General features: G+C 41.4%; 2 protein-coding genes across 2 annotated transcripts; one reads left to right on the top strand and one right to left on the bottom strand.

Annotated features, from left to right (window-relative positions):
• Positions 1 to 87: 87 nt before the first annotated feature.
• nom1 (nucleolar protein with MIF4G domain 1) lies at positions 88 to 10,580 on the top strand. The gene is made up of 11 exons (XM_080864158.1): positions 88 to 1,147; positions 1,253 to 1,365; positions 2,677 to 2,872; positions 4,756 to 5,079; positions 5,213 to 5,323; positions 5,588 to 5,758; positions 7,627 to 7,748; positions 7,846 to 7,978; positions 9,326 to 9,457; positions 9,558 to 9,667; positions 10,041 to 10,580. The coding sequence occupies exons 1-11, from the start codon at positions 224 to 226 to the stop codon at positions 10,216 to 10,218; spliced, it is 2,514 nt and encodes an 837-aa protein (XP_080720284.1). The 5' UTR covers positions 88 to 223; the 3' UTR covers positions 10,219 to 10,580.
• A 1,595-nt stretch (positions 10,581 to 12,175) lies between these two features.
• Positions 12,176 to 15,135, bottom strand: mnx1 (motor neuron and pancreas homeobox 1). Its single transcript, XM_080865306.1, has 3 exons — positions 14,534 to 15,135; positions 13,704 to 13,864; positions 12,176 to 13,063 (listed from the first exon to the last, which is right to left on the bottom strand). The coding sequence occupies exons 1-3, from the start codon at positions 15,027 to 15,029 to the stop codon at positions 12,776 to 12,778; spliced, it is 945 nt and encodes a 314-aa protein (XP_080721432.1). The 5' UTR covers positions 15,030 to 15,135; the 3' UTR covers positions 12,176 to 12,775.
• Between the last annotated feature and the right edge of the window lie 2,162 nt (positions 15,136 to 17,297).

Here is a 17,297-nt window from a genome sequence, read left to right as displayed (position 1 = left end):
CGGAGCGACGTAAACCACCCCCGAAAAACCGCCCCAAAATAAAATACGTCATCAGCTGCCCTGGAAGGGAAAGGTCACGTGTTTCTGGGTCATCCTCATGGAGGCCCATGTGCATTGTAAGGTATTTATATGATCAGAATAGTTCAGTTTCTTTTATTTTGTGTGCTTGTAGCAGTTTACAGGCTAAGCTATCTCTAAGCTAGCTACCGTTGAATTCGTAGAAATGAAAGGGAACTGGAAGCATAAAGGTAAGACGAAGAATAAGAAGAAAGGCAATGCCGTGTTACAGAAGTACAGGGAGGCAGTGGATGTTTTCCTTAAAAGCAAAGGTGGCTCGGAAGAAGCGGAGAGTGACCAGAGGTTGAGATTTGTGAAAAAGAAGAGTCGAAAGGAACTACGCAAGGAAAAGCGGAAAATGAAAAAAGCCAAAATGAAAAGTCACTACGAGGGCAAAAACACCGTCTCTCTGCCCCCAAGTGATGAAGGAAACCCGAAAAAAGGGGCTGACAAGCATCAACAACCACACACGCAGAAAAAGAAAATGGAGAAAACAAAGAAGGAAGGGTCGAAGTCGCATCCAAGCGAGCCTAAAGACAAGTCAGACAAGTCTGAGACACCACCTCCTTCCAAGAAAGGCAAGCGAGTCAATAAGCTTCAGGAAACAAGAAAATTGGCACTTATGGAGGCAAATGAACAAGAGGACAGAGAAATAAAGAAGCTGGAGCGATGTCTTGGATTAAATAAAAGGAAAAACAAAAAAAGTCTCCCTCAGTCTTTTGTGGCTGATGGACTTGATTACATCCTTGGGGTGCTTGACTCTGGATCATCAGCTGTGGGCTTGTATGAAGATGATGATGTTGACATGGAAACAGCCAAAGAGAACTTTAAAAAGCTAGATGACTCTCAGGGGTCAGGCGAGGACCCGGAATCTGAAGGAGAGATGGCGAGTGAAGGCAGCGATGATGACATTGATGATGACGGTGAAGATGAAGATGATGACATGTCTAATGAAGAGGAAGCGGATGAAGATGAGGAAATGGAGGATGACCAGGAGGGGCTTAATGATAGTGGCGGGCCTGATTCAGAAGATGAAAAAGAAGGGGAAACAGAGGAAGAAACAGACGCTCCCGATACAAAAACGGAGACTGTGAGTGCAGATATATGTAATATCTGGTTGTTTCTATCACTTCATTAGATAATCTTGCTTACTGATCTATTAATCTAATAATAAACTAATTCTTACAATGTCAAGGTCACCTCCACAAGTGGCAAGTACGTGCCACCTCATTTGCGTAACATGGGAGATGATAAACGCAAAGCTGAGCTAGAAAAACTGAAGAGGAACGTGAAAGGTCTGATGAACAGGTAACACAATGAAGTCGATCCCCCAATGGGAATTTTATTTATATAGCACATTTCATTATATGAATCAATTGATTTTGGGTCTTTTTTTTTTAAATACATGGCTGTAAATGTCTGGTGGAACAGGTCACCTACTAATCAGATGGTTGGTGATTCAATCACTGGCTGCTTCAGTCTGCATTGTTGGTCAAGATGTAAACCTCTAGTTGCTCTCAGATGAATTCATCAGAGGGTCAATGTTAGATAGAAATAATTTAAAGTGGTGAATGAGGCATATATAAAGTGCTCAGGTAGAGTAGAAAAGTGCTATATAAGAACCAAATCTATGAAAGCTAGCAGCTTGTTCCAAAGAACAGGACCACAGTACCTATAAGCAGCTTCACCACACCTTCTAACTCTGGGAAGGCTTAAAAGATCTGCAGCTGATGACATGAGAGGTCTGACTGGGTTGCAAACACTGAGCAAATCTGGGGGCCCGAACCTATTGATATGATAAAACTGCAATCACTGTCCAAAATAATGAGACCTAGATCATAAATAAGAACGAATTTTCTGTCGCTGACTTCTTGGACCAACAACATATAACAGCTAAAATAGTTAAATAATAACTGATGTGCGACGTTATAGCTCCACTGGTTGAGCAGGTGACCCGTATATCGAAAGGCTGCAGGGACTTCGTTCAATTTGGACCTGGTCCATTTCCTGAGGGTCATTCCCCCCTGCTCTCCCTACTTTCCTGTGTATTCTTGACTGTTATGTCCAATAAAGGCTGAAAACACCCCTCCCCCTTTTAAAAACAAAATGTAAAACTTGGCTACAGCTAACTGAGAATATTGATAGAAGCCTACAAAGCTCATCTTAGGCATAGGTAGGACAGGTACTCGTATAGCTCTAACCCTTTACTACAACCCACGTTCAGTCGTTTACACACATTCATACAGCACTTTATTTGCTTTTAAGTGTTTTCTAACTATCACCTACAGACTCCAGTGTAGAATATGAGCCATAGGTGGTTTGTCTTAGTTTAGTAATACTTACTCATGGTTTTAAATTTATAAATGGGTCATTTTGATGGATTTTAATCCAGGTTTTATACAGAGACTTTTCTGCAACCAACTATTAGAAGCAAACAAACATTTTATAAAATATTAATTAATCACTTCAGGAATTATTCAGTGGAAGCCTCTTGCTTGTTACCTGGTTAGTTAGATGCAGGTACTGAAAGAAGTAGGTAGTTTAAATTCCCACACATAGGAAAAACTAATGTAAGTTATTTAAATTCTGCACAGTTCATTGTTGTTTTGTCATCCTCAGGTTGAGCGAGCCCAACATGTCATCCATCTGCGGTCAGCTAGAGGAGCTGTATATGAGCTCCAGCAGGAAGGACATGAACGACACCCTGACAGAGTTGCTGCTAGCAGCCTGCGTCACCCCGACCCTGATGCCAGACAGATTACTGATGGAGCACATCCTGCTTGTCAGCATCCTCCATCATGCTGTGGGCTTGGAGGTAAGACCCCCTCCTTTGAGCCCTCAATTTGAGGTTTATGGTCTGCCAGAAATTTTCAAATAGACACAGAGGTATTTAAAATATGGCTTGTAGGCTGGTTTTACTTCCTGTAAACTTGTGGAGATGCTCAGATCTGGTACATAGATAGAAGCGTTAACACGGTTGCTGGTGTGTGTGAGAAATAAAAACCACTGACCTGATTCACATCAGCTCTTAGATTATTTACAGGAGGCTGTTTTTCTAACTGGCTAGCTTCTTTTGCACATCTCAGCTGAAAAGTAATACCCTTTAAATAAATTGGAAGGGGATCTGTAACACTGATTGTTATCTGTCAGTTTGATTGGTCTACGTCATTCTCTAAATGACATAAAACATAAATATTAAACTCAGGCCTACCAGGCAAATTTAAGGTCTGGCTATTCCAGCATGGCATGCTACAAAGACTCTTGTTTATCATCCATAGTGGAGGAATTCAGTGTGGCAATGTGCAGGGTTGTAATGCTCCTTAGAGACTTGACTGATAACAAGGTGACTGACACAGGAGTCACTACAATAGCTGGATGCAAAAGCAGGCACATCAGTGGCACAAGCAGAAAGTATGCTGAAATTGAGAGAAGTTACTGGCAACCCCTGCTTGGGGCGTCAGGGATTCGGATCCACTCACTTCCAGTAATGGGTAAAATCTGATCCAAGACAGAGGAGAGACATGGTTCAAGCTGAGATCCGGGAGTTCGAGGAGGAAGGTAGAGTGTCCTGGGCAAAAGCACTGGGTTCACAAGGAACCTGGATGAAGTGAGATTACTTGGGCTGAACTTTGGAGATTGGAGCCTTGCTCCGCTCAGTTTATTACGCCCTTCCATCACCAACAAGCTACAGAGGGAACAGAGGGTGGTAGGCCTGGCTATTCCCAGTCCAAGTAGGATGCATGGGGTTCCCTGCACAGTCTGAGTGGAACACACTCACGGCTTTTGGAATAACAGGAAGAGATAAAAAGGCAGCCATCCATAGGTTAGAGGAGGCCGCCGAGAGAGCTTCTTGTTGGCTCTAGAATAAGAGGGAGGAGGGTAACTGGGGACCAGGAGGAGGGTAACTGGGGACCAGGAGGAGGGTAACTGGGGACCAGGAGGAGGGTAACTGGGGACCAGGAGGAGATGGGCACTGACTGGCCATCACTGCTGATCCAACGACCTGAGGCTGTTGTTTTTCAGAAACACCCGATAATAGTTGAACACCACCTGACGACATCTTCTCCTGGTCGAAGTCGCTGTAGCACTATATATAGTTTTATAAACATTAGGCTGATATTTTAAGCCATGTGCTATTGGCTTAAACATTTGGGTTTGTTTATAAACCTTGTCATATATTAAATTTTTGGCACTTTTTTATTATTTGGCATATTTTTCCACACTTAAATGTTTCAGATCATCAAACAAATGTTAATATTGAACAAAGATAACCCGAGTAAAATACAAAATGCAGTTTTTAAATGATGATTTTATTTGTTAAGGGAAATAATGCTATCTAAACTAAATGTGGTGAAAAAGTATTTGCAGCCTCTTATTAAATCATTAATCTGCTGAGATTAAACACACTGGCCATAATCAGTTCATGCCTTTATACTCAAGCACACTTGGGTTCTGCAGCAGGACAATAATCCAAAACAGACCAGCAAAAACCTAGTGATGGTTTTGGAGTGGCCTAGTCAGAGTCTGGACTTCAATCTGATCGAGGTGTTTTGTCATATTAAATTTTCTTTCACATGAAAAATGCATGTGTAAAGAAATAAGAATTCAGGAAAGCAGAAAAAAAGCAGATACTTTTTCATAGTGCTGTATATTGCTCTCATGTTGATCACATATCTTATATATCCTCTCCTTTTGCAGGTAGGAGCCCATTTTCTGGAGACAGTTGTGCGAAAGTTTGACGAGCACTACAAGAACCCGAGTGGAGGCAAAGAGTGCGACAACCTGATCGCCATCGTTGCTCACCTGTATAACTTCCAGGTGGTACATTCCGTCCTCATCTTCGACATCCTAAAACTGCTGGTGGGAACATTTACAGAAAAGGACATCGAGCTGGTCCTGTTTGTGCTGAGGAATGTCGGCTTCGCCCTGAGGAAGGACGATCCTCTAGCTCTGAAGGAGCTCATCTCTGAAGCCCAACGCAAGGCCAGCGATATGGGGTCGAAGTTTCAGGATCAAACCAGGGTAGGGAGATGAGATCAGATTTTGTTTTTTTTAAACCAAGATTACGTTTTATTTCCTAACTGATCACAATGCTGTGTCATGATTTCTCAACCAAGTTTAGAAGCATTTCTGACTTGTGAAAACCCGTCCTCAGGTGCGTTTCATGCTGGAAACAATGATGGCATTGAAAAACAATGACATGAGGAAGATCCCTGGCTATGATCCCGAGCCTGTGGAGAGACTGAGGAAGCTGCAGCGGAGTCTGGTGGGTGAAAGCCATATTTTATTTGATTTTATTACCTGCATTATTAAAAATAAGTCTAAGCCTGAACTTAATCCTATTAAACATAATAATCATTCTTTTAGCCTCCACTTGTACCACCAGGTGGCCCCAGAGTGCCACTTTTATAGACTTAAACTTCTACTTTAATAGTTCACACCTTCAGGAATCCTGTCACAATATTACCAACTAATATACCTGGTGTTAACCAGCTGAGTCTTCTCATGGCTAACACCTTGCGATGCTCAGATCCACAGAAGCGCAGGGGGCAGTGACATGAAGCTGAGGGTCTCTCTTGATAGTCTCCTGGCAGCAGAGCAGGTGGGCCGCTGGTGGATTGTCGGCTCATCGTGGAGCGGCGCTCCCATGATCAGCAAGCAAGAGGACACAACCACAAAACAAACCCCTGCTCAAGGACAGGTAGAGTACTGGAGCTGCAGAAGACATTAAATTATTATAGCAGCACTCATGTTTAAATTAGGCAGCCTGGAGCACATCTGGATTAGTGTGAGACATCTGCTTCAGATGTGTGTATATCCATGAAAATTCAACGTGGCTGTCTGCTGTGTTCAAAAATGGTAGAAAAACATGTGGGAGGCACTGATTGATTTTCAAAGAATGACTGTTTGTCTTAATGCCTTAGAAGAATTATTGTATTGGTTAGCAAAAACTGATCAATATGAGGGGTGGATATTGATTTATTTATTTTTTCATGACAAAAAAATGAAAGACAACAAGTTGGACAGAAGCATTATTAAATTAGAAATTAAACGTATTCCTATAAGGATCATCATTTTGTAGCAGATCTGACGTCTAAGAGGGCCGCAGATCCTTTCAAAGGTGACATTTTCCATCTTCCGTGTGTGGCCTTGGCGTGTTCTTCACTGATGAAGCAATGGATCGCTTCACCTAGAGTAAACACACATCCAAGGATATAACCAGTTTTACAGGTAGCTTCACATCCAGTAGTTTGGATATTATTTGTAAGATCTGGGGTGTGCGTTCAGTTAAGACAATGAACAGAATAAGACAATATTTACCTAGAATAATTACTTGGTAACTGTCAATTTTGTCCTTGCAGAAGCAAAGGAGACAGCGTTTATCATGAATTTTAACCGCTCCACCACTTCATTCTGGCTCCTTCGATCATGAGAACAGTTAATAAAGAAGCAGTAAAGCCTCCCTGTGCAAACCCAAGGTTTTTCTTGGACATCCCGATGTTCGGAGTGAACGGCCTCCTCATGAGCACAGCTGAGGAGATTCTAGCAATGATGACGCTACCACAATAAACCCTTTAAATTACTCGCTTCCAAGAAGAAAACTAATAGATTTTTTTTTTCAGTTCCAACAGTTCCTGGATTTAAAATTTTCCTTCTGCAGCTAATATGTAATGTGTACATTTTGACACTGTAATTCTGACCACCTGATGGTTGCCACCATTTTTTTTTTCCATTTTCCTCGCCATGTGCTTAAAAAAACGTTAGTGCACTTCGAGGCAGATCAAATTAAGATAACATTTTTTCCTCCTTTCACTTAAGCATATTTGGACACTGTAAACGTGAATAAGTTGCTAGTAATCAAAAAATTAGTACCCAAACTCGTTGCCTTAGTTGACTTGAGATAGCCAAGTTAGGGGAACTTGTTCTCTGTGATCACACAGTGCTTAGAATAACTTGATTTTTCTGAGTGAGCAATACTAAATGAATTAGTTCAACTGAGATATATGTCAATATATATCAGTTACAATACTAAATGAATTATTTCAAGTTACACATTGGCCATATGTCAGCTGACATATATGTTAGTTGGCATGTGTCATGTATGTCAGCTGATCTATATTGACATATGTCAGTTGAACTAATTCGTTTAGTATTGCTCACTCAGAAAAATCAAGTTATTCTAAGCACCGTGCACTCAAAATAAGTAAGTTGCACTAAGTTGGCTGGACTTAGTTCTTATTAATGCTTTTCTGCAGCAGTATCTCTGTTGGCCCCAAGGAGGCAGCAAGTTTCTTTCCACTCTGCATCTATGCTGTTCATCAACATTCCCATGAGTCCGACATTTAGCCGGTTTATCTTTTTTATAGAATATTTTCAGGAACTGTACTATGATCACAGCCCTCCATTTGAATCCTTTTATATATTTTCCGCTTTGCATCAAAGTCTTAACCTGCAGCTATGTTGGGACAATGATTAACAAATAAATAAGGTACGAGGAAAGCATGGCTTCATCAGTAATGGCAGCATTTATCGTTCTATAACTGTTGTCATTGTTTTATTTTTTTTTAGTTTAGTGCCAAAGTGTTAGAGCTGGCCAGGAAACAGAGGATGAACACCGATGTCAGAAGGAACATCTTCTGTGTGCTTATGACCAGTGAAGATTACCTGGATGCATTTGAGAAGCTGTTGAGGTTTGTTTCGTCTCACATCTCTGTTTCTTTCTTCAGTTTTTGGAGTAGTTTAGCCCATTTGAAATTTTTATTTATTTTTAATTTGCTATGTTTAAAGGATGGGTCTGAAGGACAAGCAGGAGAGAGAGATTGTTCATGTTCTGATGGACTGCTGTCTCCAAGAGAAAAACTTCAACGCCTTTTACGTCATACTGGGAGAGAAATTTTGCTCACATGACCGTCGCTTCCAGGTAGCCTTATTAGCAAAACCATGTAAGACATGTGCTGCTTGTTCAATCAATGGTTATGGTAGATTATACTGTAAATCCTTCTTATATTTTAGTTTAAAAGTCTCGTAAGTTTGCATAATCAGTTTAAAAGGGTTTATTATGGGATTTAATTACCTGGCACGGGCATATGACCACCCGGTCTCTCAAACTGTGTGTGATCTGTGTGTGGCCTGCAGTTCACCTCTGCAGTGTGGGAGCCTCTGACACCTCTGGCTTCTGATTTGACTCAAACTGTGATTACAAACAATGGCGTTGAGACCACACTTCCTACTTTGCTGTCATGTAGGCCAGCAGCTCATATCGGAAACTGGTGACCATTGTCCTCATCAAAGAGCTCCAGAACGGAGCTGGTGGGAATGTTTGCTTTTCACATGTAAACTGGGTCTCGATGAGAGGGTTATCTCTTTAGAGGAGTCGGTTATTTAAGGTGCTTAATTTGGTAATCACTGATGACAGTATTGCGGATATAGTGTTGCATCAATGAGCCAGACTTGTCTTTTATTTTAAAGTGATCTTGAGCAATAGTTCTCCGAGCTTTCTGGGGAATCTTTTGTCATTGGCTGCTTTTTCACTCATTTTCAGTCAAGTTCTTGTAAGTGTTTTTAACCCACTTAAAACTTGCTTATGAATCATTCAAGCATAAAAAAAGCAGAAACGCATCATTTGTTCCCATTTCTTTGTCATTAGTAGAATTTACAGAAATGCCAAAGGTAACAGTTTTACAGGATTATAATAGTTTTCTTTTCGCACCGATGGGGTGAATCACAAAACGCTATTGGCCAAAAACTTAGGCATCATGTGCAGTGTGTCCTAAAAATTTAAGTAAACTGGACACGTGAATGACAAAAGAAGAAATGGCATTAAGAAAAAAACTATATACTGCAGATGAACAGTGTCTAAAAGGCGTCTTCTTAAGAAAAAAAATGGTTTGGAGCTGGTTTTCAGTGGTGTTAGGGGTCATGTTAGATTTTGCTCCACTATACAGTACTATCTGGAAAGCATCTGATTGCTACCAGCTTCATTTCTCAGCATAAAAATGATCCCAAACACACTGTCAATGCAGAAAACGCATACCTAGATAACGTCCCACTGTGTGTTTTTTCTATCGGTCGTAGATTGGCCTCCACAGCAGCAGCGTGGGTTCATCTTGACAGAAAAATAAAATAAAAGCCAGCTAATATCCAAAGAAGGGCTTTGAATGTTCTTCAAGAAGCCTGAAGGACTATTCCTGTTCTTTTACACAATACTATATGATATGTGTGTTTCTGGATTTAATTGTTCCTTCAAACCCTCTCTCCTTTCTCATAGATGACTTTCCAGTTCAGCCTCTGGGACAAGTTCAGGGAGCTGCCCAACCTTTCCAGCAGCACCTTTAACAATCTGGTCCAGCTGGTCACCTGCTTCCTTCAGAGGAAATGCCTCTCACTCTCCATTCTCAAAGTAATTAATATTATGTATATATTACATGTATTTAGTTGATTTTACAGATTAAATCTTTAAACCTATTCTTTGCATTAACCTCTGCTGTTTGTGCCTTTAGGTAATAGAGTTTGGGGAACTAGATAAGCCCACAGTGCGCTTCTTGCGTCAGGTGCTGACCAAACTGCTGAAAGAAACTGAGCCCGAGGAGCTGGCCAGCATATTTGGAAGGTGAGCTGCACAACATCAGGAGAGTGATGTCACACATAGCAGGGGATAGTTTAGGGTTTTCTCCATTTGATTTAGAAAGGTTGTCTCTGTAGAGTGCATGGAACTCTTTCTTCCTGTAAAGTCACCAGAGCTATGGTTTTCACATCGGTGCAGTCGGACATCACACAGAGTTTGTTGCCAGGAACTGCTGGTGCACCTCTGTTAAGAAAAACAAAATTAAGAACTGCAGCCATGACTAAAGCCCTGTGAGGCTGCACTGGGGCATAGATGTGTTAGAGCTATACCACATGGCTGTACCATCCACCTTCTATAAACTGCTATTAGCTCACACCTTGAAAGTCAACTGTGACTCTTTTTGTTTCCCTTCTGCCAGGATTTCAGGAATTCCCAAGCTAGGAATGCTGAGGGAGGGCTTGAAGCTTTTCATTGACCACTTCCTCCTGAAGAGCATCCTGTCCCAGGGAGCACCAGAGAAAGCAGCATTGCTGTCAGAGCGTGCCCAACTCGCCACCAAAGCCATGGAGGCAAAAGAGACAAAGCTAAAACTGTAAAACACAGAAACGCACACAGCAAAAACTCAAAATATGGACTGTGATGAAAAAACAAAAAGAACTGGAACAACAGAAGACCTTTTAATACAAAAACACAAACCTACTGTGTTACTTATAAAGGAAACAAGGAAATGAAGAAGATGTGGTTAAATCTAGCAGTTTGCCTTGGTGTGTCTGTGTACAATAAAGAAAGATTTTTACATTTGAAAGTTATTGATTCCCTCAGGCACACACCAGCGTTTAAAGGGTAATCCACTGTAATAAATAATTACATAATGTTCATGCTCTTGTATATTTGTTATGAAAGAAAATGTCCTGTACCTTCATGTCAAAGAAAACCTCAATAAATTAACTTTCAACTCCTTTATGTGGAAAAAGAACTGTTTTGTGTTGCCGTAAGTCTGTCTACGTTTTCTTCAGAGACTGCCCTCGGGGAGGCAGTGTGCATCAAGAGTTAATATTGCACAGTTTGGTCACCTGGGTCTATTCTTCTGGGCTTTGCTGAGTCTATTTACACCTTCCACATGATAAAGCAACTTTTAATCTGGTCTTTTTCAGCCTTAAACGTGGCTGATTGCTGCATATTTGTGTATGTCTATCCTTTTGTGGATATTTGCTGTAGGAGCAGAGAGAACCGAGAGGTGTTTACACGCCTTAATGAAATGACCTGGAGCCATGAATCTGTCCTATACTGTTCGCTAGCTGACACCAGTGCCTCTCCGCATTGTAAGCATAGCAGCATCAATCTGCTAGATTTGATACTTGCTCCTATTAATTAGCTCCGCTGGTGTGGCCTGAATCAATCCAAGACTTCCGAGCAGTACCCTGAGGTCAGGAATAGGACACTAAGGTCACCCGGGGGAAATGTTGCGAGCTGTCTCAGGTAATTTTAGAGAGCGCAATTACTTCATCAATTCAGTCAGTTGAGAATTTTGGTGGAAAAGCTTGAGAATTTGGCTGCTGAGGTGGAGATAATGGGATCAATAGGCTCACTGTGCACTCCATACACTGGCTATTGTCTGCCGGAGAGTTTCCTTCAGCCTCACCTGGTGTGTGGGTCTGACCCTCAGCTGAACTTTGATTTAGTCTGCTAAAGCAAACAGCAGAAGATAACTAACAGATCCTTCAGTAATCCCTATACAAATGGCACATAATCAGTGAGACCCTGCTATAGATTAACGCTGATGACTGCGGAGGAAATGATAACGCGTCAAATCACCGCTAGCCCTGCTTTCTGGAAATAGAGCCATGCGTAAAAGCGCGCACACGAGGATTATTAAACTGCCTCAGAGGCCAAGTCGGATTAATTGAGATATACATAATATAATAAAATACGTGGTTTGTCTGAAAGAGGGTCAGGCTAGATATCAACACATTAGCAGTCGGTGAGATTTGAGGGTGTCCACTCATTTTCACCAAAAACTAGGCGCTAGATTATTTGGCCTGCACACACACACACACACATATATATATATATGATCTATGATTACAATTTATAGCTGTTAGCTCATGGAATTTAGATGTTACACGGATTAGAATATATTCTTATTATTAAATTATTATTGCTCAAAATATTTGCACCAATACTGCCCATTTTCCACAAACGCGCATCCTGTGAGGTCAATAGTCAATTATTTATATTTTGTTAAGCTGAGTTTATGAGTTTGAATGATTTCAGTACTGAAAATAGTGCCTGAGCAGCCAAGTTTGTCGCTTAACACGCCTTTAAAACGCTTTATTAATACGAGCCCATTGCTAGTGTGGTGTGAAATGTTTCCTCCGTCTGACTGCCTCCTTGCTGTTTGCTCACACTGCACGTTTGCACAGATCTGACAGCGCTATTAACAGTAATTCCCATGACCCGACCTGTCAGAGCAAGGAGGAAAACACAAGCCTCTGTCCGGAAACACACTGCGAGCAAAATCATAAATCAGAGGGAGTGCGTTTGCAAGAAAGAAAAATAGTTTTATATAGGAAAAAAACCCCAAAACACTTTATTTCACATTGTTTGCCAAGACGCTAAACAATAATTTAGCATGCAGATGTATTATAAGTAAGATGTATTATATGTACGTTTTATAAATACAGATAGAAAAATAAACATAACATTTTTCCAGTGTGATATGGCACCGAGGAAGTAAAACATCACAAAGAACAAAAATAAAAGAGCCACTATTAAGTGTAAGGGATATAGGATAGGATATAATTGAAAGATTATTGCTGATAAACTAACCATCACAGCAGGTGGATATTGCAAAATCCTGAGCCAGTTTACAGCGTTTGCATATAACCATGCAATAGGCTACGTCACAGTTTTACCTATAGCCGGGTGCTGCACGATATAAACCGCAAATCTTCTGCTTTATTGCTTGTTTATGACACGAGGGTCTAATCTTGACCTACATTTTATTATTTTCATAACAAAAACAAAAATCTCCACAATTCCAAGTAGGTGATTAGAGGTTGGATTACATGCATCTAACTGCATTTTACAGCGAAAGCCCCCCCAGAGTCACTAGAAATGGAAAACGCTGCCTTCGCCCTTTTGCTCCAAGCTTCAAGGCTGCGGACTTATGTCACTGTTGTGATTCCTCTCGTCGTCCGAAGAGCAGTCTGACGAGTTGTACAGGAAATTTTCGCCTTCGTCGTCGTCACTGTCCCTGAAATCTCTTATTCTGCCATTTTTTGAGTCCGTCTTGCTGTGATAATCCGACTGTTCGAGTCCGTCTGATTTCTCTTGGCCGCCCTTGGAACCTTTCTGCTTCTCGGCCTCCTGGGCGGCCTGCTCTTTTGCCTTCTTGCTTCTCTTCCACTTCATGCGTCTGTTCTGGAACCAGATTTTAACCTGGAAAAGGGCAGAATAAATGATTTAAACTGGTGTGAAGGAAACTTGGGCAACAAATCGTCAACTTCTCCCTATCCTTTAATTTTCTACCACACTCAATGTGCAATATTAGCCTATGCATGAACTCATAAAATTCTCCAAAAATACTAAAAATAGCACAGGAATGAAGGTGCTATCGGCGCGTAAAAGTCACCCGTGCGCCTGACATTGACCTTTTGGGTATTGCAGTCATCCTTCCGCCTGAAATGTAATGCAGTGTTTCAAAATATCTGTAGAATATAGTAAAATCAGCTTTAATCGATATATATATATAAAAAAAATTTAAGTTAAAAGATTTTTTTAAAGCCGAATTTCCATTCTGAGAGTTTAGAAACACCAGTTGAAAAATTAAGTTATCATAACTTAAAGTTATCATTCATATACATGCTAGAAAATATTTTTTCATATCAAATACTAAACACAAACTCTTTCAATCATTCTGCAAAATTCTAGTTTATATATATATATATATATATATATATATATATATATATATATATATATATATATATGTGTGTGTGTGTGTGTGTGTGTGTGTGTGTGTGTGTGTGTGTGTGTGTGTGTGTGTGTGTGTGTGTGCTGTCGTGCAGTCATGTTTTACCTGAGTTTCTGTCAGCATGAGGGAGGTGGCCACTTCAAAGCGCTTTGGTCTTGACAGGTACTTATTCAATTTGAACTGATGCTCCAGTTCCAGCAGCTGCTGACTCGTGAATGCAGTTCTTGGTCTTCGGCACTTTCCAAGTAAGTTGGACTGCGCCTGAGCTGCATGAATATATATATTAAAAAAAAGAAGAAGTCAGCTTTCACACATTCAGGAATTTCTGTCATGCATTTTATGTAAAGAAAGCCATCATATTCAAATATTCACAATCATCACATTAAAACTGCTTGTGTTGTAGAGGATACTTTGAAAAGAAAAAGAAGAGTCGGCAGTATAGGCTATTTATTATGCGTCCTTGTTCTCTCAAACAGCAAGCTTGTCTCGCCATCAATACATCCACAGACAAGCTATTTGCCACCCAGTTTTGAGCAAATCTGTTAAAACGAGCAGAAACAAAAAGGCAGTATCTGGTGAGCAAATAGCATGTCGACTGTGGGTTTCACACTCCTCTGCCACTTTCCCACTGTCCATTATCTGTCCATTTTAGTTCCTCTATGAAAAAGCATCAGTGTGTCACGCACAGTTCCCTTCAGACGATAATATCTGATAGAAATTGTGCACCAGAAATTCCCAAATCGAACTTTTTTTCCAAGTTAAATCACAGTTTATGGGCATCTAGGCCAGCATTATTTTTACTCTTCAAGATATTCTGTTAAACAAGATATAAAGCAGACTACACCACAACCAAGGGCTGAATAATATTTTGGGGTTTTACTCAAAGTGAGGGATTTGAAATTGCCAAAATATTGTGTCATGAAACTGCTACTCACAATTAAAGTCAGACATTTTGGGGAGCATCATCCCGGCCGTGGAGACCCGGAGCCAGTGGTCCAGCTGGAAGGTGCTGGCTGTCAGTTTAATGGGATCGCTGGTGTGGTGGTGATGAGAGCCGTGTGGATAGGAGTAGGACAGGGCAGGGTGTTGGCCTGTAAGCGCAGCAGCCGAGTAGGTGTACATGGGATGACCGTAGAGAGCCTGTGCTGGAATCCCTGCCGTGCTCTGCGGATGTAATCCAACCATGCTGTGCGGGCTGTTGAGGAAACCCGGTTTGGGAATCAACCCGCAGGTGGGAATCCTCGGCGGAGACGGCGTGTCGGCGCGTAAAGAATCGGCACTGGTGGTCAGCTCCGCGGCTGCCACACTTCCAGACGATGGGATGGAGGAGGAGGAAGACAGGGAAGTGACAAGCGCCAGCGGCGAGGTCTGCGCCTTGGGTGTATCGACTGCTAAAAGCGCGTCAATGCGAAAGTTTTTGGATTTCTCCATCGGTGACCCGGTGCGCGTCCTTCTCGCCACTGCTGCTCAGACTGAAGGAGAAGCCACAGCCGTTTCCCCACCTCTCTAAAGTTATGATGGGATCCGGAGTGTGTGAGAGGAACTCCGTGTCACACTTAATTCCTGTCAGAAGGAGGCGATTGGTGCAGCCGTCTGGCAGGGGGCTGTCCGAAGCGTCACTGCGCACCCAACAAAGCCTCCCAGCTGTAAGCACGGCGCTGGCAGAGTTACTGTTTCCATAAAATATTGCCATTACTGAGGGAAAAAACGATGCAGACAGAAATATTTTTCTGTTTTTGGTCAGCTGGATGCTAATTTTGCTTATATGCGCAATTCTTCAGCAGCAGGTTTAGGCTGGCATGTTTCCAGTGTGACTATTTATAAAATACAGGACCTTCTTCAATTAGAAGTGAGCTGGTAGTATTGGTTTAACTTTGAAAGACAGCAAATATATATTTATATTTAAATATATTATTTCATTAGAAACCACGTATTAAAATCCCTGTTTTCTTAGAATTGAGCGAATACACGCATTACTACTGCAAGAGCAGATAAAAATAGAACAATTCCGTTTCCAGAGGTGAGCTCTGTCTTTGGGCCTGCATGCTTCATGGTTCATTTGAGGACGGGACATGGTTTAGCCGAAGCAGAACAAAACAAAGCATACTTACGATAGCCGTGATAATAAGGGGGGATATTACGAAGCGCATAGGTCGAGTTGGATTATGACGCCAACTCAATTTTCAGACCTTACACGTGAAGTGATTTGTGGCTGTCTTGACAACAGTGACCCATTAAATTCAGGGGGAAAAAACTGCATAGGCAAAAGTGAGCCACATAGGCCAACAGGGAAATTTAAGTAAAAGCCCTCCTTCTGTCGCTCCAAAACCTGAAGGTGACTGACGCACAGCGACACGTTAAAATGGCGCTATGCATCTGAATTAATTAGGTCCATGCGTCTCTGCTTGTAGCGTTTACGTTGTTGATTTTTATAACTTATTATTAATTGTAACCTTAAAAAATAGAATCCCTGAACTGTGACGAATAATACGGATGGTTTGATGTTTTTTAAAAAAATCAACAAGGAGGCATCGACAAATTTTGCATTTGAAAGCCTTAAAATGTGATGAGGAGAGAGATGTAATCGGCCCGTGGCTCCGGGTGACGTGGGTCTAATAAGCCACTTAAAGTTAATGGAAGAGGAGGTCAAAATGAGAATTATTGACACCCCGTTGCCCTTAACTGGTCTACCAATAAAGCTGATTAGTTTTTGTCAATTCATCAGCTAACCGCACTCCGGGGACGTTTATTTGCTCGGGGGAAATCAACAAGTCACCGGGTAGTTTTGAAGTAAAGGATCGCCATTTAATTGTGGACCTTGATGATCACGAGCAATTACAGAATGATAAGGGGGAGATTGATGTGGGTGTGTGGGACGCGGGCCTGCGTGGAAACGTGGAGGAGAGAGGAGGTATGACAAAGAGGAGACGATCAAATGCGCTTCGAGCATTTCTGCGAGAAAATGCGCAGATGTTGACGATGTGAAGATGTTGTACTAGAGTCTCGAATGTATTGACTTGTGAATATTTTACCAAAATGTTTCTGAAAACAGCGCATTAAAAAAATCAATCCAAATATCCGGTCCAGATGCCCACAGCAACTCTCGTTCAATCTGAGCAGGCATTAAAGAGGGTGGTTTAAAATTATTATGATATTGCCATGGGTTTAATTAACATCTCCACCTCGGAATATTTAGCAGATGCGAGTTGCCGAAACACAAGTTTTCTTTTGCATATTCCTCAACGATTAAACGCACTTTATCAGCCTTCTGTCTGATTTTTTACAACAGCCGGACTCTTATTCTGCGCCTTGTCCCTCACCACGGGTTTAATTTCATTAAGGAGCCCACATGAATATTTCTATTAAAGCAGCGGTGAAATATGGAGCCATTTAGTATTGGCCTTCGCCGATCACGCAGATTTATAGCTCCTTTTCATCACATCCAGGAGAGAGAAAATTAATAAGGAGCCCAATGGAAACTGACCCTAAAACCCTTTTCTTTCCTGAAAGCTGTTAATTTGCTCCGTAATTACTTTCACAATTAACTAAAATACAAATCAAAGTGACGAATCGAGATAGTTTATATATTAATTACCTTTGGTAAATGTGTTCATTATGAAAAGGCGGTTTAAAGGAACCCGCCCTGTCTCTTTTAACGCAATAAATGCAGAATTCGCTCAAACTGGCAAAACCGGGAAT

This window comes from Rhamphochromis sp. 'chilingali', assembly GCF_963969265.1.
Source record: "Rhamphochromis sp. 'chilingali' genome assembly, chromosome: 18".
Classification (NCBI taxonomy): domain Eukaryota; kingdom Metazoa; phylum Chordata; class Actinopteri; order Cichliformes; family Cichlidae; genus Rhamphochromis; species Rhamphochromis sp. 'chilingali'.
This window is presented reverse-complemented; position numbering and strand designations above follow the sequence as displayed.

What these genes read in the sequence shown, in the direction of transcription:
- nom1 (XM_080864158.1), top strand. Translation starts at nt 224, where the DNA reads ATGAAAGGGAACTGGAAGCATAAAGGTAAGACGAAGAATAAGAAGAAA. An exon ending in AAACCCCTGCTCAAGGACAG is followed by an intron (nt 5,759 to 7,626) that starts GTAGAGTACTGG and finishes ATTTTTTTTTAG; the next exon opens with TTTAGTGCCAAAGTGTTAGA. An exon ending in CTGGCCAGCATATTTGGAAG is followed by an intron (nt 9,668 to 10,040) that starts GTGAGCTGCACA and finishes CCCTTCTGCCAG; the next exon opens with GATTTCAGGAATTCCCAAGC.
- mnx1 (XM_080865306.1), bottom strand. Translation starts at nt 15,029, where the DNA reads ATGGAGAAATCCAAAAACTTTCGCATTGACGCGCTTTTAGCAGTCGAT. An exon ending in CAAAATGTCTGACTTTAATT is followed by an intron (nt 13,865 to 14,533) that starts GTGAGTAGCAGT and finishes ATATTCATGCAG; the next exon opens with CTCAGGCGCAGTCCAACTTA. An exon ending in TCATGCTGACAGAAACTCAG is followed by an intron (nt 13,064 to 13,703) that starts GTAAAACATGAC and finishes GCCCTTTTCCAG; the next exon opens with GTTAAAATCTGGTTCCAGAA.